At 42.9% G+C, this 26,107-nt stretch overlaps 1 protein-coding gene across 6 annotated transcripts; it reads left to right on the plus strand.

The window, feature by feature from the left end:
• Positions 1-26,012, plus strand: GGA3 (golgi associated, gamma adaptin ear containing, ARF binding protein 3). Of its 6 annotated transcripts, none has more exons than XM_027872614.1 (17): positions 1-136; positions 15,441-15,525; positions 15,671-15,746; positions 17,359-17,457; positions 18,182-18,305; positions 19,006-19,109; positions 19,365-19,445; positions 20,898-21,035; positions 21,493-21,574; positions 21,677-21,793; positions 22,123-22,350; positions 22,844-22,914; positions 23,285-23,541; positions 23,839-24,056; positions 24,267-24,436; positions 24,668-24,778; positions 25,151-26,012. In XM_027872614.1, the coding sequence occupies exons 4-17, from the start codon at positions 17,374-17,376 to the stop codon at positions 25,259-25,261; spliced, it is 1,896 nt and encodes a 631-aa protein (XP_027728415.1). In that variant the 5' UTR covers positions 1-136; positions 15,441-15,525; positions 15,671-15,746; positions 17,359-17,373; the 3' UTR covers positions 25,262-26,012. The 6 variants fall into 6 exon arrangements, with proteins under 6 accessions (XP_027728415.1, XP_027728412.1, XP_027728411.1 ...); XM_027872611.1 differs by lacking the exon at positions 1-136 and adding an exon at positions 4,543-4,680; XM_027872610.1 differs by lacking the exon at positions 1-136 and adding an exon at positions 14,029-14,091 and having other exon boundaries at positions 23,303-23,541.
• Positions 26,013-26,107: the final 95 nt, after the last annotated feature.

Raw genomic sequence — 26,107 nt, forward strand, 5'->3', positions numbered from 1 at the left:
TCTAGGGCCATTGGTCTCTGCTGTTGTTGGGACAACACTCTCCTCTCTGCTCCAAGCCTTCCCCCTGGCTGTTTCCTATGCCTGCAATGTCGTCCATCCCTTCTCATCTCTGCCTCCTGGCTTCTTCAAGTCCCAGGTAAAATCTCACCTCTGTCTTCTGCTGGATACTAGAAGCTTTCTTCCACCCGTCTTAATTCCAGTGCCTTCCTTCTGTTAACTATTTCCTATTTATCCTGTACCAAGCTTGTGGGTACACACATCCAAATACTGTGAATACGGTGAAGTGGTTGAATTATACTAATTCTCACTGCTAATTTCCATTGGGCTGGAACCTTTTCTCTCTCCTCACTTTCTAACTCCTTAAAGCCCCACTTCTGCCCTCATCATTCCACAGAATCTGTTACCAATCTCTCTTAGTTGTGAAATGCAATGGTCTTTTTTCTATCCTGATTCTCCTGGACCTTTTTCACTGTCGATTTCTCTCTCCTGGATACTGTCTTATTTTTTTGGGTTTTCCAGACACCACTCTTTCCTGCTTTTCCTCCTACCTGACTGCTCCTTCGCTGGATCGTCCTCCAGATCATGCCCTCTAATCATAGGTCTCCCTCAGAGTTCCAACCAGGCCCCTTTTCTCCCTCTCTACTACTTTACTTGGTGATCTTATTGGCTCCTATGGATTTAATTGCCATCTCTATGCTGATGGTTCTCAAATCTACCTATCCTGCTCTAACCTCTCTGCTGACCTCTAATCTTGCATCTCCAACTGCCTTTCAGGTATCTCAAACTGGATGTCCAATGGACATCTTAAACTCACTATGTACCAAAACGGAACTCATTATCTTTCCTCCTAAACCCTCTTCCCCTCTTAACTTCCCCATTATGGTGGAGAGTAACACCATCCTCCCAGTCCCTCAGTCTCAAAACCCAGGAGTCATCCTGGATTCCTCATCTCCCCCCTCCCCATCCAATCCAATGTTGCCAAGGCCTGTCAATTTCACTTTTGTAACACCTCTCCAATATGCTTCCTTCTCTCTGACTGCTGCCACTCTAGTGTAGGCCCTCATCACCTCAAGCCTGGATTATATTCTATAGCCTGCTGGTGGGTCTGCCTGCCTCAAGTCTCTCCCTACTCCAGTCCATTCTCCAGTCAGCCTTTAAAGTGATTTTCCTAAAGCATAGGTCTAACCTACTCAATAAACTCCAGTGACTTCCTCTTGCCTCCAGGAGCAAATACCAAATGCTCTGTTTGGCATTCAAAGTTCTTTATAACCTAGCCCCTTACCATCTTTCCATTCTTCTTATACCTTACTCTTCAACATGTATCTGTACCCTTCTATCCAGTGATCTTGGCCAACTTGATGTCTCATGAACAAGATACTCCATATTTGGACTCTGGGCATTTCTGCTGACTGTCTCCCCTGCCTGGATACTCTCCCTCTTTATCTTTTGCTTCCTGGCTTCCTTGGCTTCCTTCTAGTCTCAACTAAAATCCTATCTTCTACAGAAAGCCTTCCCCAGTCCCCCTTAATTCTAGTGCCTTCCCTTTAATTATTTCCTATTTATTTTATAATATTGCTTGCTGTATATATATATATATATGCATATATGCACATATATATGTGTATATGCTATTTCCCTCATTAGAATGAGAGCTCCATGAAGGCAGTGACTCTTTGGCTCTTTTTGTATCCCCAGCACTTAGGACAGTGCCTGGCACAGAGTAGGTGTTTAATAAATGCTTGCTGACTAACAGATATAACTGAACTTTGCTGCTTTTTAGAGAACAACTTTCTAAAAATATAAATTTCAGAGAAGGTGTGGACTTGAACTGATCAAAGGAGCTGAGTTTGCTCACCTGGGAATTCCCTATACCAATGAAATCAGAGGTCCTAGCCCTTGTCCCTGTCTTTATCCAGCTATTTGCCAAGCAAGCACTTCGATGAGCTCTGGGGATACAAAGACAAATAGCCCTTGCCCATCTTGACCTACCCTCCATTGGAAGTGGGGATGGGAACAAAAGAGTATGCAAGGTAATTTGAGGAGAGAGAGAGCATTAGTAACTAGTAAGATTAGTAAGGGTTTCCCATCATACCTATCAGATTGGCTAACATGACAAAACAGGAAAATGATAAATGTTAGAGAAGATATGGGAAAATTGGAACACTAATACATTGTTGGTGGAGTTGTGAACTGTTCCAACCATTTTGGAGAGCAATTTGAAACTATGCCCAAAGTGCAATATACTTTAAAATAAAAATGTGCATATCCTTTGATCCTGCAATACCACTACTAGGTCTGTATCCCAAAGAGATAATTAAAAAAAGGAAAAGGACCCACATGTACAAAATTCTTTATAGCAGCTTTTTATGGTGGCCAAGAATTGGAAATTAAGGGAATGCCCATCAATTGGGAAATGGCTGAACAAGTTGTGGTATATAAATGTGATGAGATACTATTGTTCTATAAGAAATGATGAGCAGGCAGATTTCAGAAAAACCTAGAAAGACTTATATGAACTGATGCTGAGTGAAGTGAACAGAACCAGGAGAACACTGTACACAGTTACAGCAACACTGCAACTTTGATAGACTTAACTCTTCTCTGCAATGCAATGATCTAAGAAAATTCCAAAAGACTTTTGATGAAAATGCTATCCACATCCAGTGAAAGAACTATGGATTTTGAATGCATATCCAAGTATACTATTTTCTTATTTTGTTGTTCCTTTCTCATAGTTTTCCCTTGAGTTCTGATTCTTCTTTCACAACATGACTTAATGTGGAAATATGTTTAATATGATTGTACATGTATAGCCTATATCAGATTGCATGCCATGTTGGGGAGGGAGCAGGAGAGCAAGGGGGGAAAATTTAGAACTCAAAATTTTATACAAGTGAATATTGAAAACTAAAAATTTTTTTTAAAAATTTAAAAAGAAAGGGCTTCCTATAAAACGCAGAGATAAAAAGAGAGTGTGCTCCAAGCATGGAGCATAACACATCCTGTGCAAAAAGCCCATAGATGCAGGAGTTCAGAAAATAATTAGTAGGACTTTACTCCTTCCTTTCTTTTTCTTTCATTTCTCCTTTCTTTGTTCTCTCTACACATAGGTATCACACCCTTACCTGTGGGTGCTCTGCCCAAAGACAATATACACTGTAATCTCTGAAACTTTTTTGTTTTTGTTTTCTCTCTTAAATTCCACCTTATCCTCAAATCACTCTGGCTCTCATTGATTGGCCAACAATAGGTCCCTGGCCAAGCCCAACTCGGTCACTGTTTGGGCTCTGATTGGCTCAGAATGAATGTAAACAGCAATTGTTTCTGTGTTGGCTAGAAACCCTGAGGGTCTTCCCCTCCCAGATCTTTTTTTTTTTTAAAGAGACCATTTCTTAAGGCTTAATTACTGAATGGGTGATGCCTCAGTCAAACTGAAACCAGTTAAAGGCTTAGCTTGAAAAGGCCAAGGTCAACCCCCCCCCCCCCCCCCGCACCCTGAGCCATCTCCAGATGTTCTGATCCACATCTGGCTCCAGAGGATAAAGTGAGGCTGGTGATTTTGCATAGCTCTCCCTCACTTAAATCCAATTCACTTGCACTTCATGGCACCAGCTCCCTGATGTTCTCTCTTCCAGAACGAAGGACATATAGCAAGTAGGACTTGCAAGTGGCTATAATTCACAGTGCAGTGTAAGAGGAAATAAACCCGGAAAGGGGGCCACCCTGCAAACCGCTTTTTAACACGCCAAACTAAGGAGTTTCCATTTTATCTCAGAAACCATGGGGAGCCCCTGAACATTCTTTGAACTCAGGTTCTTCTGACTTCAGTTTTAGGCAATTGGGGTTAAGTGACTTGCCCAGGGTCACACAGCTAGTAAGTGTCAAGTGTTTGGTCTGAGGTCGCATTTGAACTCAGGCCCTGCTGACTTCAGGGTCGGTGCTCTATCCACTGCGCCACCTAGCTGCACCCCCTCCCCCCACATTCTTAAGCTCCAGAGTGACCGGGTCAGACTTGTGCTTTAGGAAAATGATTTTGGGTGTGAACGGTTTGGAGAAAGGTAAGACTCTAGAGAGGATGGAGAGACCACTTGGGATGTTACTGCAATAGTCTAGAAAAGAGGCGGACTAGAATGAGGACATGTTCGAGAGCACTCAGAATCAAGACCTGCAGGTCCTGGAGGACGCTTCTGCCATTCCGCCCCTTCCCCGCCCCTTCCCCACCCCCCGCCAGGCCCGTCCCTCTTCCAGATTTCGCAGTCGCAGGTTTCTCTGGCTCCGCCCATCTTCCGAGGAAAGAGGGAGGAAGCCACTTTTTGGCCCCACCCAATTCCCTGAAGGACGAGGTAACTACTAGGAACCCTGGCCCCGCCCAGTTCCCCGGTAGGACGGGGCGACCCTTGGAGCCTTGGCCCCGCCCAGCTCCCGGAAGGACGGGGGACCACTCGGAGCCATGGCCCCGCCTATCTTCGGAGGGGCGGGGGAACCACTCAGGGCCCTGGCCCCGCCCAGCTCCCGGAAGGGCGGGGGATCCGATCAGTCAGATCCCGCGCGCTCTTCTTGTCCTTTCACCCCACTCGGTCCCTGCTGTTTTTCCGGTGACTCTCGCGAGTTTTGGGGCTCCCAGGCCGGGAGGCTGCAATATGGCGGAAGCCGAAGGGGAGAGCTTGGAGTCCTGGCTGAGTGAGTAACTGCGGCCCCTCCCCGGCCCCCCGGGGCTCCCTGGCGGCCTGTCCCTGTCAAGTTCGGGCGTCCGCCAGCCGCCCTCTCACCCTTCCGCCGTTCGTGGCCCCCCACGCCCCCTCCGGGCCTGGCCGCCTGGGCACCGCTGCGAGCCCCGCGTCCGCCCCCAGCCCGATGCCTCAGCGACCCGCCGCCCCCTCGGCTTGTCCGGCGGTGTCTGAGGCCCGCCCCATTCCAGCCGGTGCCCGCCCGGGGAGCGAGGGGGGACGGGGGCCACACACGCACATCCACATTTCTGCGTCCCCAGGGACACACGCCCCTGTCCCAGGGACACACACGCACACACCTGTCTTTATCCTGGGGACACACATACGTCCCCATCCATGGAGACACACATGGCCCCTCATCCCAGGGACACCCACAGGCACGTACACATACAGCATTCTCTGGACACAAAAGACAATTTAGACAAGAAAATTTGGAAAAGAATTTTGAAAGGCATTGACTCAAAGCAATTGCCCAAAGGGAGAAGAGCAGGGTTTCTTCTTTCTGGAAGGAAGATTAAAGCCTGGCCGATTATGCTTCTTGGGACTAGATATTCACCTGGACAGTGATAACGTCTTCATTGGAGGCTCCTGTTCACCGTCATTTCTGTGTAGGGAACTATGCTTACTAGACCTGGGGTCTAACTACAAAAAGTGTCAGTTTTACTTTCTAAATGCTGTACCTTTTACACACCCTTACTAGATCGTAGGATTGTAGATTTAGAGCTGGAAGGGACCTCAGAGGCCGTCTATCAAAATTTTCTCATTCATAGATGAGGAAACCGAGGCTCAGGGACACGAATTGACTTGCCCAAGGTCAGACAGGTAGTGTCAGGAATGGGATTTGACAGTTGTATTCTTCCTGGGTGTTTGCAAGGAATGAAATTCTGAAACTTTTTTTTTAGCAGGTAGGATATGAGGGTTCATTTCAGTAGATATAATGCAGGCAAGGCACCAGGGATACAGAGATAGCTATGACACAGTTCCTGTTGTTAAGCAAGGGAGAGATGCACTGAGAAATTTGAGGCAGTAGATGTCACTTTCACCAAGGGGAATCAAAGAAGAGTTTATGGAGGAGATAGCATCTTAGTTAAGCCTTAAAGGAAGAGAAAAGAGCTTGAGGCATAAATAATTTTGTTTTGTATGTTTTTTTGGGGGGGAGGGAGCATGGTTCTGTTCCAGTCTTAGGACATGGTATGTAAGTTATGGGATAGGGCAGAATTAGAAGCGGAGGGGGGAGGGGCAGGGAACAAAATAGTGCATTTTAACTGTATTGTAAAATATGTGAAAGGGATGTACTGTGAGGTAAGACTAGACAGATAACTTGAAGTTAGATTATGCAGTTTACTAAAGGGAGTGCAGTCAGGATTTTATATTTCATTTAGTGAGGATTAGGAAACCTCTGAGGGTGATGGTGAATAGTAAGTATAGACTTTGCCATAGGCGAAATCCACTAATGCCTCTGGTTCTGTCTTTAGGAGTGTTAAGTTGAGGCAGAGGTTGGGCAGGTTGGTCATAAAGACATACTCTGCCACAGAAAAATGATACCTGGACATAGCCCTGCTATGCCTTAAAAAAAAAAATCTCTCTTTTGGAGGGGATTCAAGCTGCTGTGCTTCAGGTTGTCATTGGTAATTAAAAAAATTTTTAAAGGAAAATTATTTATTCCCAGGAAAGTAGCTACCAAATTAGAAACAAGTAGAAAATATTCATTAAGTAAATAGTGGAGTGGATAGAGAATCCAAATATTGAGTTTCCAGTGTCTTATCACTATTTCATTCTCTACTAGTAAGTGTAACTATTTAAAGAAATGATAATAGCATCTTGACATTTCTTAAAATATCCTTTATCTTAAGAGGAGTCAGCTGAAAAACATTTGCTAAAGTCTATTGACCACTTAGAGAATTCGTTTAAATATAATAGAATTACATATTGTGGACATCTTGATGTCTTAGATTTGTTAAAATGGCATTGATTTTTAAAAAGTAATATTTTGCTATAGAAAGCAGCCAATTACTGTTTTCAAGGCACACCAGGGCTAGTGTATAAATCTGCAAGTTGAAGTGGAAAATTTAGGCAGTTATTCAGATAATTCAAGGGAAAAAGCACATTTGTCTACATTATTTGGACAATATAGTACAGTGGAAAAACCATGGTTCTGAAGTCAGGGGACCTGGGTCTAAATCCCACCTTCTGATGGAAATGCATGACTTATATAAGCTAGTGGCTTCTTTCATCTTGAATGTAAAGAAAGCAGCGCAAAGTGCATTTGCAAACCTGATGCTGGCGGCAAGCTGATAGTTTTGCCTTCTTGATAGGTGAGACTGTTCTCTAAGAAGCTTGGTTCGCTCTGTGGACATTTTAGCGGGTTGAATGCTCCGAGAATGCTGATGAGGTGTTTTTAAAGCCCTCTGCTGCCTTCAGAGCTTAACAGGAGGATACATGTTTGATGTAGCAGGAATAAGGGAGCTACCATAGGTATTCAAATGAAATATAGAGGACTGATTAAAGAACTGGAAACCTGAACTCCAAACAAGAAACTTGAGCCTTGAGAGAAGAACATTCCAGTAAAATGTAAACTTTGAAAGCATGGACTCCTTTCTCCCTCCCTTCTTTCCTTCTTTCCCTCCCTCTTTCTCTCCTAGCTGAAATAAATCTACCAAGATTTTTATAACAAGCTTGCACCATCAAGGACACAATAATAGCATAGATTCAGACATGCTTATAAGGGAGATAGATCTGACTCTAAAGAGACAAAGTTGGAAAAATAAGCAGAGGTGGACCAAATAGAGGAGACTTCCATTTTAGAGGCAGTCCAATTGTGAAGTCATTGAGGGATGGAGTCACCAGGTATTTAATGGAGAGGATGATACCAAATCTAAACAAAAATCTTGGATCTCTCTCAGAAAAAGAGTGACCTAGAGAACATCAGCAACTTCTGACATGTATGCTTACGCTGTGCACAAATCAAAGGCATCCTTGGTATTGGTGGGGACCAGTCAGACTTTTGTTAGCAATATTCTGTAGTGGACCACACATCTTTATCATTTCTTAGTTCTCTGAAAAATGTAGATCCTGCTGTGTTTAGTGTTTGTTGATTATGAAAAGCAATTGATTCAGTAAAGCTCAGTGTATCTTTAAAGGTTGTCTTCTATCCATACTTCCAAAATCATTCAAATAGTCTTGAATGGTATAACAACAGATTTTTTTGTAACTGTTCAGGGATACATTGATCTTAAACACAAGGTGAGGCATAAAATGGAAAGGTGCATGGTCAATAAAAACGGTGGAGGATAGGTATGCAGCAGTTGGAGAGAGATTTCCTTAAGTGATGAGGTTCTTCAGATGCTCCTACGAACACCTACTAGTTGTATCAAGTCCTGGGATATTGCAGAGCCTTCTAGGAAAACTCTGTCACCATGGAGAAGAGATTCCCCTGACCGTCCACAAAGGATAGACCAATGAATAAAGGATCTCTAGTTCATCTTATGACATGCTGTTGGGACTAACCTGTAGACCTTATCCATTTGTATCTGTTTGTGGGACAGGTAGTACAAATGTTCACTGAGTAAAACACTGGGAAGAGAATGGGCTGCGTTGACTTTATGAAATTACAGAGCTCCTTTTGTGACCCCTAACTTCTTCTGTAAATAAATGCTCGTCTTTTTAATATCAATCTTCTATCACTGTTATAAAACTGAAAGACAACACAACAGTCTCCAAATAATTGAAAATTACTTGTCACGCAGAACAGTGGAGGGGCAGCTGTGTGGCGCAGAGGATAGAGCACCCGCCATGAAGTCAGGAGGACCTGAGTTCAAATCTGGCCTCAGACCAAACACTTGACACTTACTAGCTGTGTGACCCTGGGCAAGTCACTTAACCCCAACTGCCTAAGCAAAAAAAAAAAAAGAACAGTGGAGAGGAATATGTGGGTATGAACAGGCTGCAACATATGAACAATGAAGAGCTTAAAGGACTAGGAATCAAAGGCTTTATAAGGGAATGTATGATAGGAGAAGATAGACTGGTCACATGTCAAGGGGGAGGGATGCCAGAGGGACTAGCTTAGTATTCTGCTGATACCTTTGAGTTCACAGGAGAAAGTAAGGAAGGTTTCTAGCCTGTTGGGTAAACCTCCTCTGGCAAACTCAAGGGGGGACATAATTAAGATGGACAGTTGTGGATGGGTAGTGGACTGAACTACAACATTAGAAGGAATATACAAGTCAGTGGAATATGCAAATACGTCTGCCTAGTCTTTTGGTCACAGTGCCTCGCAATTCAACAAGTGTTTATCAAGCCATGTGTGCCAGGCACAGTGCTAGATGACCATACGCGCTTAAGTGTTTGTTGTCTAACGGACAAGTAAAATGACTCACTTATAGTGACACTACAGATTAGATGATTATGATGATGAGGACCCTGAGCCTCGGACCTCGATCCACTGTGCTTTCCTGATGAGGGAGAGCTGTATTGATATAAATACATTGTCTTCACAGTAACCAGGTAAATGTCACTACATTCTCTCCCTGCTTAAAAATCTTAACTTGCCCATATTTCCTCTCCCATAAAATGAAATTATTTAGCTTGAGTTTGAAAACCCTCACCAGTCTGGTTGTCACCAGACTTTCCAAGCTTATTTCTTACTGCTCTTCCCTCCTCCCCCTTTACATGCTCTGCATTTCAGCCAGACTAGCCTACTAGCCGTGGAATTCCCCATCTCAACCTGTACACTGATTTTTTAATCATGTTACTCCTCTTCTCAGAAACTTATATTTGTTCAATTTTTTTAAACAGTTTTAAATTTCCATTCCCCTTTATGGCTATCAAGGCTCTTTATAATGTGACTCTACCCTACCTAATATTTCTCACTATTTCCATACTCTGCTGTAGTGAGGCTGGTCTTCTCACCTTCTCCTTAGCATGCCTTTTTCAGGCCTACCTCTGTGTTTGGAATGGATGTAAGTAAAGAGGAAGAGAGAGGACCCAGGACCCAGGTTTCATTCTGGGGTGACTGAAACTGTGGTGGTACTACTAACAGAAATTAGAAATCAGGAAGGATTTTTATTTTGTTAGAGGACAATATGTTGAATTTCCTTACCATATAATTTAATTCTTTATTGTATGCTAAATGATTTTATATGTATTGGTCTTACTTTTTTTCACAAAAGATTTTAAATTCATTGCTCTCAAGGAATTTATGCTCTACAATACCTAGTGTTATATAGTACAGTCTGTATCTTTGCCTCTGCTTAGTTCTAAATCATTTGTCGGGCAGTGTCTGGAGTAGTTTGAGCAGGAAATGAGCTTGTCACTTTTGGACTGTTCTTAGTTATTATTAGTAAGTAGTCCAATGGCAAAGGCTGCTCTTCACATAACTACTAAGCTCTTATAAATTTATCCTTTATGCTATTCATTGTATTGATAAGGCCCCAAAGACTGTCAAAGTTAGTCATGTAATTAAACAGAAAATCATCATAGAAAATGTCTGAATGCAGATACAGAAGAGAATGAGGCTTTTAGAAGAGATCTGGAAATAGATGGAGTCTGAATGTCAGAGCAGTAAAATGGAATGGGGGGGGTAGTGTTCGATTGTAGGAGCTGCAGAACAGAGAGCTGGTATATGCTTGGTTAAGGCAACAGTGTATTTGGGAGGAGGGAGAAAGGAGGAGAGAGGGTCTCAGATTTATTTTTAAATTGATTTAAATTATTCAGTCTTGGATCCTTGGAGAACAATGACAGAAGGCATTTAGAAACCCTTTTGTGCATGTGTGTAGGCATATTGCAGCTCTGAAAAGCAAGAGAGGTTGATACTTTTTAAAAAATCTCATCATAAACAATAGCCATCAACAAAAACAAACATACAAAACAGTGGGCAAAATCTCTTAACTTTTAATAAGTCAGGACCAAAGGAATTAAGAAGCAGAGAAAATGCTTTTGTTTTCTGTCTCCATCCAGACCTGCCTGAAGTTCTACTTTTGGCCCTAGTTGTAATCCATGTATGTATAGTTCTTGTATAGCTGCTTTTGCTTTGTGTCCCCTAATTTAGGCTATTACCTTTCCTTACCTATTTAATATTTTCTCTTTTTATGTCATAATATTCTATTTTATTAACATACCTTAATTCAACAAGCATTTATTACATACCTACTAAATTCGAGGCACTGTGCTATGTGTTAGAAATACAGACAGAAGTTCAAAACAGTCCTTGTTCTCATGTCAGGGAGAGTAAATTCTTTTGGGAGAAACAACATGTATGCAAATGAGTAAGTACAAAGTATATACAAAGTACATTTCAAATGGTTTTAGGTGAGAAGGGCACAAACAGCTAGGGGAAGGCTCACTGCCTCATATAGGCAATAGGACCCAGGCTGTGCTTAGAATTCAGTTTGGGATTCAGAGAAGGCTGAGCGTTCCAGCTTGTCCATAGGCTTTAAGAGAGAAGACAGAAAGTCATGTGCAGGAAACAGCTGAGTAAGCCTATTTGGCTGGAATGTGAAGTGTATGTGTTGGGAGAGAAGGGTAATATGTATTAAGTCTGGAAAAAGAGGTTGAAGCTCAGCACAGGTAACGTGGTACAAGGTATGTTCAGTTCATGTTGTTGACTGATTGGCCTGTTTCTTTAAATGCCCTCTGGAGAGCTGTTTTGTGAATGAATGAATTAATGAATCATTTATTAAAGTCTTATTATATGCAAAGCACTGTGCTAAGTGCTGGGGATACACATAGAAAAATAAGACTGTTCCTGTTCTCAGGGAGGTAACATTCTAATGGAAACAGTACATGTAGAAAAGTTTCAGCGGCAAGTCACATGGAAAAGTCCCATAGTCTTTAGAGTGTATTGACAAAGCAGATAGTAATACTTCTTTAATGTTATTTCCACTGATAAAATCATATCAGTTTCTGATACTGAAACATTTGACAGTGCCAAAGATTTAGGGAACAAGAACTTTGTCTTGTGGGTCTTCAGTAGTTATGGCTGTAGCACCTGCAGGAGCAGTTGCCAGGCTGAATCACCACAGGGCGCAGCTCCCAGGATGATGATGGCTGAAGGCAGTGGGCTGGAAGCATTACCAAGGCTCTTGGGTTCAGGGTCTCAGGGGAGGAGATGGTTGTAGTGGTTTGACTTGCCGGGCACATGTTGTGTCTTTTTTCTTCTTCAGGGTGCCCTCTTGCTTCAGCTAGGTTGGTTTCCCTTCTCCATACCCTGGATTAATGACTGTGAGGGTCAGTCTGGAAGCAGATCTGATGATCCTGGTGTTCTCACCCTTTAGGCTCTTGTGCTTATCAGTTGGTCAGCAGTGGCTGCTGGTAGTAATGTGGAAGATGGGCCTGTTTTCCACAATGATTTTTCCACTGGATGGTGGTGTTGGATAGGCTAGAAGCAAGTCAAGTGGGTTGGGCGGGGCTGCTCTTTTCAATGCTCTGGGGCTCAGGGTCGTGGGCTCTCTCCAATTTTTGGACATCTATTTCCTTTACAATTTCTTTTTTGTAACAATAGAACAGCTATAGATAATTTTGTGCTGATAAGATGACCTGTTTATCAAACAAGGTGAGTAACGCTTAGGGGGTCCTGGAGGTAGCAAAGGTGGGAACACAAGTGAAAGTCTTGTTGGGGTCTTTGTTCCAAAGATGTGACAGATAGTTTTCCAGGCGTAGGAAGAATACTGCTTAATCCAGTAGACACTAAATAAATGTCCATTACTTAGGATGGTGGTCCAGAAATCGTTCTAATTTAAAATTTACTGTGTACTTTGTATTTTATCTTGACATCAGGAGTCTATTAGTGGAGCACAGAGGCTGTCCAGAAGTTATCCCTTGCTTTCACTCTGACCAGCTTGTTGTCTTTTCTGATCATTCATTTCTTTGACATTCTTATCTCTGGCTTTTCTTTGTAGTTCTTTATTCATTATGTGTTGTAACTTGCTCATACTTACATGTGCCTTCCCATTGCCCACTGAGTGATACTTATAGTTAATTCTTCAGACTGTAGTATTCCATAATTTTTGTATTGGATGAAGCCCCTGTGGCTGGCAGGCTTGTTACAAGACATGAACAAGAGTCATTGAGGATGAACAGGTATGAATGGTAGCGATCTTTGACCTTGAAGGCACAGCCTCATCTGTACGGTCACAAATCCTTCACAGTATGAATATACTATCAGTAGGACTGCCAGTCTGTTCATAAAGGGATAATAGCAGTTTGGGTGGCTTCTCAAATCTATGATACACTGATCCTAAGTCTTCTTGTCATGGGAGAACTTTGGGCATCTCAGCAAAGTTAATGACAGAAAATAGCACCTCTGGGAGAGACTCAGAGTTACTGTGCAAGTTAGCAATCAGCAGATCACTTTGGAAAATAAATTCCAGTCATTTGTTTATTGAGTAGATTGGACTAGACAAGCTTTAAGGTCCTTTTCAGTTCTGTGAGTCTTTGTTTTTGTTATTAGGCAATTTAGGAAGTTAATTTCACTTCCTCATTGGTCTGACACTTTGAAGAAGGTCCTGCTGCTTTTTTTTTTTTGTTTGTTTCCCCAGTGTGGAGGACAAGCAGTTATTTTCAGTTTATTTCAAAACAACCCAGACCATCAGGATTTTGCCCTAATGGCTTAAAAGAAGAATGCTAAATATTGGGGAATCCATAAATACTATACTATTACATAGTATTAATACAAAAATACTATTCAGGGTAGCTAGGTGAATAGAGTTCTGGCCTTGGAGTGAGGAAGACCTGAGTTCAAATTCAACCTCAGACACTTAACACTTACTAGCTGTGTGACCCTGGGCAAGTCACTTAACCCTGATTGCCAAAGCAAAAAACAACCACCACCAAAAAAAACCCAGAAAACTGCACTAAGACTAATAATGCTCTGGCCTTGGAGTCAGAAGGACCTGAGTTCAAATCCAGCCTCAGATACTTGACATTAGCTGTGTGACCCTGGGCAAGTCACTTAACCCCGATTGTCTCACACTCCCTTGTCTCCCCCCAAAAAATTTTTTTAAAAGGCAAAAATTTCTTGTCCAATGACTAAAAATATCCCAGAACTACAGCTTCTCCTAAACCAAGAAGTAGAGATCACAGTTAGGGTTTAGTAATCAGAACAAAGAATACTTGGAGTGGGGGAGCAGAGGAAGGAAATAAAGAAATCTATGTTAGAGGTTAAAAAATGTTCAGTAGAGGAGATTTTTCAGAATTTCTCAATCTCATTCTTCTGTTCTCAGCACCTGTAGAAATCTGGCATGAGAAAGCAAGGATGTTTTCAAAGGCTATTCCTCAGCAGCCTGACATATGCTTTCCAAACCTGATTCCTCATTTAGCATACAGCTTTGGAGTGTGTTCAGGCACAATCAAGATCTGATTCCAGGTGGGGCATGAGACTAGAAGCTTTGAAAATATTTAACAAAATGTCTCAGCTGGTGCCGCTGTTGCTATTGCAGTCATCACCTTCAGGGTAACAGGAAAAGGAAAAATCAAATCAGAGATTATGGGGAACTCTCATTTAGAAGCTTGATGTCATTCAACATTGTTAACCACTATGGCAGAAACTTGGCTTTAGTGTCTGGTGATTGTGGAGACTTGAGCTAATACTTTCTTATAAGGCACTGACATTAACTCATAGATATTTCAAAGTGTCTTCCTCACTGTGAGATAGGAACTATTATTATCCTCCTTTTACAGATAAGAAAACTGAGGCATAGAGTAGTTAAATAACCTGTGAGGCAGTATGACTACAGACTGGATAGAGGGCTGGGCCTGGAGTCAGGGAAACCTATATTTGAATCCCATCTCAGATGGGATTGTCAGCTGTGCGACTCTGGGCAAGTCACTGAAACTCTCTGGGCTGATCTGTAAAATGAGGAGGTTGGATTTTGTGACTTCTGAGGTCTCTTTTGTTCTAAATCTACAGGCCTATGACTTAGCCAGGGTGACACCAATATGCAGTGTCCCTGCTACCCCAAGAGGGTAGGGTCTGTTTTTATCTTTGTGGCACAAGTACCTAGGACAGTACCTGGCATGTGATTAACAAATGTTGAAGTGAAATGTCAGAACTGGGACTTGTCTTCTGCTATCAACCCTAGTGTACTTTCCACTCCACCATACTAGGTTACTCTATAGGTGACATTCTAGGGAAAACACACTTGAGAGCTTCTTTGATTCCCTCTTCCTTTCTACAGTTTTCAGTGAGCCTCTCCTGAGATGGTTGATTTTTGACAGACCTTTTTAAAGACCGAATCATTGTTGAAGTAGTGCCACTTGGCTTCAGTAAACGTCTTTTAACCTCAACTCCGTCTCTCTCCCCTTTGACTTCGTATTTTATACATCTCTGCATAACTGTATTTTCAAATGTACATTCATCTTTAGTTAATACATTTGTATTTATGGTGTACATATGTTTGTATTTTAATCACTTATGTTTTAGATAAGTGTTTATTGCATTTTTCCTATTGGACAATAAATATCATGAAGGCAGATAAAAATTTATTTTTCCTTTGTAACTCTCCAGTGCACCTGTTAGAAAACTGTATGTATAGTGTTCAGAATGACATGGTTAATTGGCCAACTGGTCTGATGAAATTATGCTGATCCAATTGTTAGAAAGGAGTTTGGAAGCCTATCAGTAGCCAGAGATGGAATCTTACCTACTTATGATATTATTTTCTCTTCTACCCCTGTATTCATCATAAAAATTTTCCTCTTCTTTTTTGTACAAAGATAAAGCCACCAATCCTTCCAACCGCCAGGAGGACTGGGAGTATATCATTGGCTTTTGTGATCAGATCAACAAGGAACTTGAAGGGTGAGTCCCAAAGCTGTGGAGGGTACCTTGGTAGGTGAGAACTAGATCCCTTATTGAAGAAAATCAAAGGCTTGGGTTCACGACAGCTAGCTAGGAATTTATGGTTTAATTGTGATCAGCAATGTGGGTTGCTTATGTTTTCCAGGCCTCAGATTGCTGTCCGGCTGCTGGCTCACAAAATCCAGTCCCCTCAGGAGTGGGAGGCAGTCCAAGCCTTGACAGTAGGTACCATTTCTTCTTTTCTGAAACTCTGAACTTACCAAGTTCACTGGAGTGAGGGCTTCTCATTTGGTGGGGTATAATGACAAGGGTGAGCATTTATTTCTCTCTGTGCTTATCTAAGGCCATTCATGGGGATTCCCAGAACTTAGGGCCTGAAAGCTTGCTTTTTTGTGGGAAAAATTGGTTACTGTGGATCATTATGATCCACTAAATTGAATTGGAAAAATATATCCTGAAGAATATAATCTCCTTGGTGGAAGGAAAGGTTTTGTTTTTGTCTTTGCATCCTCAGTCTAGCATGTAATAAATGCTTATTGAACCAAATTGATCCAGATTTGATTTTTCCCTACTGTCTCACCACAAAAGACTTTATGTAGCTCTTTCAGGGAACATGGAATTACAGAATCTGCGAATTGAAAGTAACAATAATAATAATAATAATAATAACATAGCAGCTAAGATTTATATATAGTACCTGTTGTATGCCAGGCACTGCACTAAGCGTTTTACAATATTATCTCATTTGATCCTCACAGCAACCTTGGGAGGTAGGTGCTGTTATTATCCCCATTCAGGTCATTTAGTGCAGTCTTTACTTCAACAGTAATTCCTTCCACAGCATCCCCAGTGAGTGGTCATCCAATCTTCATTTGAAGACCTTTGGGAAAGAAGGGTCGCTATCTGCTATGACAGCTCATTCTACAAGCCTAAATACTCCTCTCTGCAGCTTCCATACAGTGGTTCTAGTTCTGTTTTCTAGGGCTAAACAGTATTTAAGCACCTACTTTGTGCAAGGCACTGTGCTCAGAGATAGATGTTATACTTGGATCTTTTCTTTAGGCTGAATATCTCCAGGCCAACTAATCCCCTCTATATCACTTTGCTACTCACAAATCTTCAGGGACACTCTGTTCTGTGATAAAATATAAACTACTCAGCCTGACATTTAAAATCTTCCACAATCTGGTTTCCACCTAATTTTCCACACATTTCATAGGCCTCATCATTTCCTCTACATTCCAACCCAAACTCAGCCTTCCACCTCCAGTCTTCACGTCTGGAATTTATTCCCTCCACACTCTCTTCAAGGCTTAGCTCAGGTATCGCTTCTCCCAAAGGCCCATCTCCTAGGTGAGCTTCAATTTTATCCCTTTCTTCCCATCACTTGGAACAGTGCTTTGCACATAATAGGTACTTACTAAATTCTTGTTAAGTTAAATCTATTTTTCATATGACTTCATGGTTTAACGTCCTTTCACTGTCCTGGTTCTCCTATGTTTAACATGTTCCAGTTTGTGAATATCAATCCTAGTATGTGTATAAAACTCAACATGGGTGTTAGTGTTCTGCAGAATCTAGTGGGACTGTCACTTCCCTCATTCAGGAGCCTTCCTTTGATTACACTTCTGAGGAAGTCACAGGGCTCTTTACTCCCTAAAGGTCACCTGTCATCATGTTGGCTTTTTGGATGTTTTGTTGTATTGTGGAGTTATAGAGAGTTGGCAGCCTACTAAAAACCCCAGACCGTTTGTACACAGACTTTTTTCTAGCTGTGCCTCCCCCTTGGTCCCCATTCACACCTCTCTCTCTCTCTCTCTCACCTGGCCACAGGTGCTGGAAGCATGTATGAAGAACTGCGGGAGGAGATTTCATAATGAAGTGGGGAAGTTCCGTTTTTTGAATGAGTTAATCAAAGTTGTCTCTCCCAAGGTCAGTTAGCAGTTGGTTGTCTTACTTCTTAGTAACATCCTTTGTTCTTTCCCTGTCCCCTGCTTCATCAGCTTTGCCTAAACAACCAACATCTCCTCCAGGAAACAGGGTTCCTCAGTTTTTTTCTGGTTGAGAATAAGCACTTTGTGGAGCCTAGGGACAATCTTTTTCTGATAAATTCCCAGTTGAAACTAAAAAGTGTGTGAGAGGATCTTTTTAAGAGGCCTGGTACCTCTGGATTCCTGGGTTTTGGCAGGCATCAGTTATTACTCATGTGACTCATAAAATGCCTGATTGGGTATTCCCCTTCACGTGATCGCCTTCTGGGGTAGGTCCTGTTGAGTCAGTGTCACTTAGCTTTGAATACTGCCATGAGGGGCCATTGGGACCCATTATCTCTTACTAAAGAAATTCCCTTTAACTCCTTCAAGATAAAATGCAGTTGTGTTTCTGGCAGATTATGCATGGAAATGCAGTGACAAGAACTCCTGGCCCCTGCCTAACCACAGGCTGTATCCCAGATTGATACAGATATGCCACAGGTAGTTTCCTCTCTTATCCCTCCTCCTCTTTCTCTCACACATACCTTTAAAACCTGCTGTCTTTTAGTAGGCTTGAGGACTAGAGATAATTAGCAACCATTTAATTACAGTAAAAAGCCTTACCAATTTTCCTGCCTTCAGAATGCAGTTACGAGATTTTCCTTTGTCACTTTTACTCTCAGTACTTAGGGGACAGGATCTCAGAGAAGGTGAAAGCCAAAGTCATTGAGCTGCTGTACAGCTGGACAGTGGCCCTGCCAGAGGAGTCCAAAATCAAGGATGCTTACCAGATGCTTAAGAGACAGGGTGAGTGTCTCATTGCATTCACTTTTCCTCGCCCTCCAGAGCAGGTAGTAGGAAGTTGAATCTCAGCAGAGTGAAGGGGCTTAGAACATCACCCAGATCAGGGTTGGAGAACCTGCAGCCTCGAGGTCACACATGGCCCTTTGACCGAATCCGAACTTCACAGAACAAATCCTTTTATTAACATGTGGCCTTGAGACTGCAGTTTCCCTACCCCTGACCCAAATCCTTTGTCTTGAGACTCCCTTATATCTCCTTAAAGAGGCAGTGGGCAGTGCAGGGAGATGGGAAAGAACACAGCACTTGGAGTCAGGAAACTGGGTTAGAGCCCCAGCTCTGACACTTTCTGGCTCTAATCCTGATCAGTCACTTCTTAATTGGTCTGGCTCTCAGTTACATCATATGTAAAATAGAGATAAATAAAACCTCACCTGGCTTTTGTGAGGAAATTTTTTTCATAACTGTTAAAGTGCTATTTAAATGTGAATTATGACTATTATTTGAAAGAACTTAGGTTATTGAAGCAGTTGTATTCATCCCCAGCAAGGTGGGATGTGAGAAGTATTTTCTATACCATTAACTACCCTTCTTGTTGATCTGATTCTCAGGGATAGCATTCATGCTTTTAATGAGGGAAAGGAAAGAAGGAAAGTTGTTTTCCTTGATATCAGTGAACACCCTTACACTATGGCTCTTGTTTCAGGGATTGTGCAGTCTGACCCATTGATTCCTATGGACCGGACACTCATCCCCTCCCCACCACCTCGTCCCAAGAATCCTGTTTTTGATGATGAGGAGAAATCCAAGGTAAAGGACGGTTTGACTACAGGAATCTTGGCAATCCAGGGTCAGGGATGGCTGTGGGGAACCTGCAGCCTAGAGGCCACATGTGGCCTTCTAGGTCCTTGAGGGCGGCCCTTTGACTGAAACCAAACTTCACAGAACAAATCCTTTTATCCCCTTTAATCCCCTCTTCTGGGCTAAGCAATAAGAAATCAAGTACTAGAGTCACTCTGTAGCGACTCAAGCATTGATCTCATCTCTGATGTCCTCTTCTTTCAGCTCTTAGCCAAGCTGTTGAAAAGCAAAAATCCAGATGACCTCCAGGAGGCCAACAAGTTGATCAAATCCATGGTGAAGGAGGTGAGTGCACCTTAATGCTTTGACATAACAGTGGAAGTAGGTACCAAGTGGTCATGAAGCAACAATCTCTTTCCTTCTCAGCATTAGGCTTCACTTGTTCATCCTTGACACCAGCTTCTCTCACTGTATGTGAATAATGTCTTGGTCTTGAGGGAGGTCTTTGCTGATGAGAAGGATTAATATTCTTGTGTCTGAAGAGGCTGAAATTAGGGAAGCAAGATCAGATTGGGTCAGGTACCCAAATAATGCCCTTTAGAAGTAAAAGTCTCTTTCTTCACTGTCCAAGAAGAGGGCAAAGGCTGAAGAGCCTTTTCTGCCATAGTTGGTGCCCTGGGGCTCACAACTGAACCCTGAGTGAAATTCTGGGAGGTAGGGAGATAACTGCATTAAAGACTTTTGTTGTTGTTCCTTTCATTTATATTTTTGCAGTCATTGTCTGTAATTTTCATGGTTCAATTTACTTCACTTTGCATCAGTTGCTGTGTTTCCAGTTCCTACAATTCTCTGTATTTATTGTTTCTTATAGAATTGTCACATTTTTTACATTTGTGTACCATAATTTGTTCAGCAGTGCTCCAGTCAGTAGGCATCCACTTTGTTTTTAGTATTTTTGCACTACAAAAAGTGTCATATGTTTTGGTACATGTGAGACCTTTTTTTTATCATTGATCTCCTTGGAGCACGTGCCAAGCAGTATGAACTCTGGATGAAAGGATAGAGACAGTTAGTTGATTTTTTAGCATAATTCCAAATTGCTTTCCAGAATGTTCATGCCTCCACAAATAGTGTATTAGTGTGCTTATCTTTTTCTTTTTATAATTTTTTATTATTATTTTTATTATTTATAGTTTTCCTGCCTTTTCACAACCTCTTCAACATTAATTATGTTTTTTGTTCTCTTTGCCCATTTTTGGGGTGAGAGGTGAAACTTTAGTTGTTTTTATTTGCATTTCTCAACATTGTAAGTGGATAGAACAATGAAAAATTTTTAAACTGAATGCTGTGAAATTATGACTAATCTTGGCCCAAAGAAGAAAAATGAGAATCCTCCTCCCTCCCTTCTCTTTAGAGGTGGGGGATTCTATAGGTGGGGTACACTACATATTAATAATAGGACTTGATTCACTTATCTGTTTTTTTTTTTTTAATCTAGGCAATTGGGGTTAAGTGACTTGCCCAGGGTCACACAGCTAGTAAGTGTCAAGTGTTTGGTCTGAGGCTGGATTTGAACTCAGGTCCTCCTGACTTCAGAGCTGGTTCTCTATCCACTGCGCCACCTAGCTGCCCCTGGTTTTTTTTTTTTTTTCTTATAACAAATGACTTTCTGGGAGGGAATGGATATAGTGGGAAATGGAGGTGTAGTAAAGGCAAAATATAAAATTTTTTTTTTTAAATTTAAGTCACTGGTAACTGGAATTTAAAAAAAAATCTCTCTATCCTTTCTTGATTCAGGATGAAGCTAGGATCCAGAAAGTGACAAAACGACTACATACTTTAGAGGAAGTCAACAACAATGTAAAACTTCTTAATGAGATGTTGGTTCATTATAGTAAGGAGGACTCATCAGAGGCAGATAAAGAACTCATGAAGGTAATCACACTTAGTAGAAGGACTAAAAATCATGGGATATTTCCAGTTGAAGGCAAGAGATAGTCAGCTAATCCACTGGATATTTGATGACTCTTACGCTCAACTTGCGTCCTGGGTCCCTTATAAATCTAAACAAGTCTTGGTCATAAAGCCCCTAACAGACTCTTTCCCCCAACTCCTGAACAGTGCAGTCCATCCATATTCAGGTACTACAAATATTTTTTAGTACCAAAGCTTAGCAACATTAGGCAGGTAGTTCAGTAGAAGGTGCGCTCGTCTGGGAATTTAAAAAAATGGGTCCTAGTTCTGGTTCAGTTATTAACTAGAGCTACGTAACCTTGGAAAAATAACTTCTCTGTGTCTTAATTTCTCCATCTCTAAAAGCAAGTGGGTTAGACTAGATTTTTAAGGTTCCTTCTAACTGTAGATTCTGTCATTATGACTTGGTCTCTCCCAGGAGCTGTATGATCAATGTGAAACCAAGAGGAGAACATTGTTTAAATTGGCCAGTGAGACAGAAGATAATGATAGCAGCTTAGGTGAGTGAGAGAAGTGAGAGATGTTGGTCAACAATGAACCCCAACAGTTTGGGTGTTCATAGGGGAGGTATTAACTCAGTGGTACTCTTCTTTCTGCTCCAGGAGACATCCTGCAAGCCAGTGACAATCTTTCACGGGTTATCAACTCCTATAAAAAAATTATTGAAGGACAGGTTATTAATGGTGAGGTGGCTTCCCTAGCCATATCTGCCCCAGAAGGTAAATAACTCTGGTTCTCAAAATCCTGGTGGCTTTTTTCCTCCAGCCCTGCCTTGATTTCATAATCCAAATCCATCTATCATTTACAAATTGCCATGTAGGATCAGGAGAACACTCAGATTCAGCTTCGATGCCCAAAGACAGTGAAAGAACTGTGTAAAAAATCCTTACCTTTGAGAGAGAACATATGAACCTGTTGGAACCTGCCTTCTCCCTCCTGCTACTTTTCCCTATAACTTCTGCTGGTCTGGCGTTTACGCATGTTAGCTTTAGAGTTCTCTTATAACTGTTATACAGTCATCTTCACCACTTTTCTCCTCTCCATTCAGGAAGCAACCCCTCCAGTAACGTCAACACTCTGATTGATCTTGCTGAATTGGATATGTCTAGCAGCCCACCCCTTGTGCTGGCCCCACAACCTGCCCCACCATCCTCAGACATCCCTATCCTTCCACCCCCTCCACGAAGCTGCTCCTCTAGTCAGGCTGAAGCCTCCTCTGCGGTCAGTGGTGTGACCAACTCTCTCTCCCTGTTGGATGAAGAGCTGTTATGTTTAGGTAAAACCTTTGAGGAGAGGGCTTCATGTCAACCTAGATTATTGTAGAGGGCCCTGGAAAGAAATAGTAACAACTGGTGGGGGCAGCTGTATTGTGTTTAGTAATGATATGTGGAATAAAGAGATTCTCTCTCCCCACATGAATTGCAACAGGTTAGATTTAGGAGAGCCATTAGGAAAGACCTAATTTTTACACTAGTTAGCTTTGAGTGTTGCCAAGGGAGGATTTGGAGCTGTGTTATGTGTAGTTTCTGAATGTGTTGCTCTCTGATGCTCTCCCAGTGGCCCCTCAGAGTATCGTCTACCTGCTCTGGAGGTGGTTCTTGGCTCTCTGAGCAGTTCCCATCATCTTAAGACCTGACTGATAGTAATAGCTTTCAGTTGGGTTCCAGGATGAGGAGAGTCTTAACCTTACTATGAGTGGAGCTGGATTTAATGCCCCTGGGCAATTTTATCCAGGCTTTTTCCCAACTTCAACTATTCTGTGTGTTCAGGCCTCTCTGACCCAGCCCCTAATGCTGCTCCAAAAGAGTCAACAGGGAACAGCCAGTGGAACCTGTATCAGGTAGGAGAACATATCCTGGGTGGGCAGGTGATGGGGAAGCCACTGAGAGAGAGCCCTGCTTCAGTAGCCAGTTGGAAGTAGTATAGGAGAGAGCTAACATCTCCTATTGAATGTTCACTGTGGAACCTTATTCTAAGCACAATCTGGGGTGAGAATGGAAAGAGCCTAGGTCCTACCCTTTGGGATATCCCAGTTTAGGGGGAAATTTAGGAAAATAAGTACCATCACCGGGGGAAAGAAGGGCACAGAGGGTATAGAGTTGTGCTCACTAAATGCCCAGGGGTCCCACATCCCATCATTTTGTGGCACAGTAAAGTCAAATGTAGGATTTTTTAGCCCAAAGCTGTTGACTATTGTCTGCAACTCCCAGGGCAGCCCTTTCCTCCAGTCCTCTACACAGCCCTTGAACAGCTCCCCAGCCCCACTGCCTCCTCCCTTTACGGCTCCCGCTACCAAGGCCAGCGTCCCTGCCCCCAACACAGGCTCATTCTTGTTCTCCATGGGACTGGCCACGGCTACACCGCAAAAGGTGGGGCCACCAGCCCCTGGGTACCTCAGCTCAACTGTGGGTGATAGTTCCCTGCACCAGTTGGATGTTCTCAACCAGCTTCTGGAAGAGACCAAAGGGTAATGAATTGGGTAGGGGAGAGGAGGGGGCGTGGTGGTGGTAAAAGGTTCCTTAGCAGAGGGAGCAAGATTGGCAGAGAATTGGGGGATGGTCTTTGGCATCCTGGGGAGGAGCTAGTGTGGGAATGGGGGGAGGGGTTCAGTTTCAGTTTGGATGATCTGGCTCAGATCTTACAAACTAGAGAATGGCAAAAGGTAGGAGGGACCCTCTCAGGGGTTGGAAAAATCTCTAGTCTCTAAGTAGTGAACTAGGCAGCTTTGCCACCTTCTGTAACTTTACTTTTCTTCCTTGCCCAGGACATCAGGCTTGGTGAAACCTGTCTCCTCCAGCTTCCTCCCTGGGGTCACCTCCCCGATCATCCCCAGCAACGCTCCAGTGGGGCCACCTGGCTCCTTTCCTGCTGGGCCCGGTAGCCCTTTGTTCCAACCACTGCCATTCCAGCAGGGAAGTCCCCTGAAGGGAAACGAACTCTCCCTGACCAATGTCCACGTTCCATTGGAATCTATCAAACCAAGTAGGTATCTTGACAGCCGGGGCTTGGGCATTTTCAGGTGGAAAAGGGCTAAGACTTTTTTACTGATGACAGATCTGGAACATTTCTCTTCTGCTGTGGGTGCTGCCTGTTGAACTTTCCCTTTTGAGGTCTTTTCCCCACATGGGAGGAAGATCAAGGCATCATGCCTGAGCTCTCCAAATTTGCCTGTATTCTTTTTCTCCTGTGTAGGCAGTGCTCTTCCAGTGACAGCCTATGACAAAAATGGCTTCCGCATCCTCTTTCATTTTGCCAAGGAGTGCCCACCTGGGCGGCCCGATGTGCTGGTGGTCGTGGTGTCCATGCTGAACACAGCTCCGCTGCCTGTCAAGAGCATTGTGCTGCAAGCAGCAGTGCCCAAGGTACTTTAGCATTTGCTGTTAGCCCTGGGCCACCCCTTCCCATCCAGAAGAGGGGCTATTTCCTGGCCATCATAGGAGACAGAATTTGCTTGTGTTCGATGTATCGAGTCCTGACTTCCCTCCATATGAGTACCATGTAGCAGGGTTCCTGTTCCTCTTTATGTGACTGGTGTCATCCCCCCTCCTGCTAGCTAGCTCTCCTGCTGTCAGCAGTTCTCTTCTACTTTTCAGTCCATGAAGGTGAAGCTGCAGCCTCCCTCAGGAATAGAACTTTCTCCATTCAACCCTATCCAGCCACCTGCAGCCATAACCCAGGTTATGTTGCTGGCCAACCCACTCAAGGTGAGTTGAGCAAAACCAGAAGGTCTGCCTAGAGCATGTTCTTCTTCATTTTCTTCCTCAATGTTTTTAAATACATAAAGTAGAATTAAAAAGGAAACCAAGTATATTTAAATGTTCTTATCAAAAAAATTAACCAAGTTAAGAACCCTTAATCTACAGGATATGACAATTTTATACTCCAGTTTAAGAGCCATACCTAAAGTGCTGAGGCAATGAAAGCTAAAGATGAGAGGTATGTTTGACTGCTTAAGGCCCCTCCTAACTGCCTTCAGTAAAAGAAAGGACACCAAATATTCCTAGTACAATATGAAGATAGGATTCCTGAAACTAAATTTTACATTCTGTTATTCACTTATTCTGTTCCTCTTCCAGGAGAAGGTAAGGCTGCGTTACAAGCTGACCTTTGCCCTGGGGGATCAGCTCAGCACAGAGGTGGGTGAAGTGGACCAGTTTCCCCCAGTGGACCAGTGGGGGAACCTATGACCTATCAGGACAGCTGTGATCTCTGCCTAGAGGACAAGGGATGCTGCCAGCTACACCAGAAAGGAAGAGGACCACATATGCACTGCAGTGCAGTCCTGCTTTGTTTCTGTGGCCTGACAACAGTGCTTATAGTTGAACTTTGGAACATGGAAACATGGGCAGTGCTAAACTGGCCACTTCTCCTTGGTCTTGAAGGGAAACCCGCCCCCCCATCCACATACTTTTTTCCCCCTTCTACTTTAATAACTTGAAATAATGATACAGCTGAGGGACAAGGCAGAGCCAGCTGTCAAGGTGGATGGTTCCCTCTTCTCCTAAGCAATATCTGGCCTGGATCAGTTCACTACAGTGATGAGGGGAATTCTGCCTGTAGAAAGATTTTCCCAGATCTCCTATCCCTAATTAACACCTGGTTTGTTACCACCACCAAAGACCCTTGGCACAGGGGGTATTTGGGCCAAAACCCCACAACCACTTCCTCTCAGTATTACAGGCTGAAATCTGATAGGAAATGTAACAAGAGTGGTGAACTCTTTCCTCATATATTTCAGGTGTTTGCTGACTATGTGCTACAATTACAACAGAACTAACTAGATAGTATGTGGAAAAATAAGGCAACCAGTGTTCCCCCAGTGCAGGGGGTAGGGGAACATGTGCTAGTTCAAAGCTTGGGCCAATGAACTCTGGTACAGAAATGATACCTCTTCTCCCTGCTTAGTGCAGAATAAAGAACTGCCTCCCTATCCTGCCACTCAGGCTTTTGAAGAATGCTTCTACAAACACTTTGTAGCACACTTGGATGTATATAATTAGTAATAACATAAGCAAATTGCACTAGGCTTTGTC

This window comes from Vombatus ursinus, unplaced genomic scaffold (genome assembly GCF_900497805.2).
Source record: "Vombatus ursinus unplaced genomic scaffold, bare-nosed wombat genome assembly UNPS02014801.1, whole genome shotgun sequence".
In the NCBI taxonomy this organism is placed as follows: Eukaryota; Metazoa; Chordata; class Mammalia; order Diprotodontia; family Vombatidae; genus Vombatus; species Vombatus ursinus.

Excerpts from the sequence above, each read along its gene's own strand:
- GGA3 (XM_027872611.1), top strand. The coding sequence starts at position 4,641 with ATGGCGGAAGCCGAAGGGGAGAGCTTGGAGTCCTGGCTGA. Across the intron at positions 23,542-23,838 it reads CTTCTGGAAGAGACCAAAGG|GACATCAGGCTTGGTGAAAC; the intron begins GTAATGAATTGG and ends TTCCTTGCCCAG. Across the intron at positions 24,437-24,667 it reads TGCAAGCAGCAGTGCCCAAG|TCCATGAAGGTGAAGCTGCA; the intron begins GTACTTTAGCAT and ends TCTACTTTTCAG.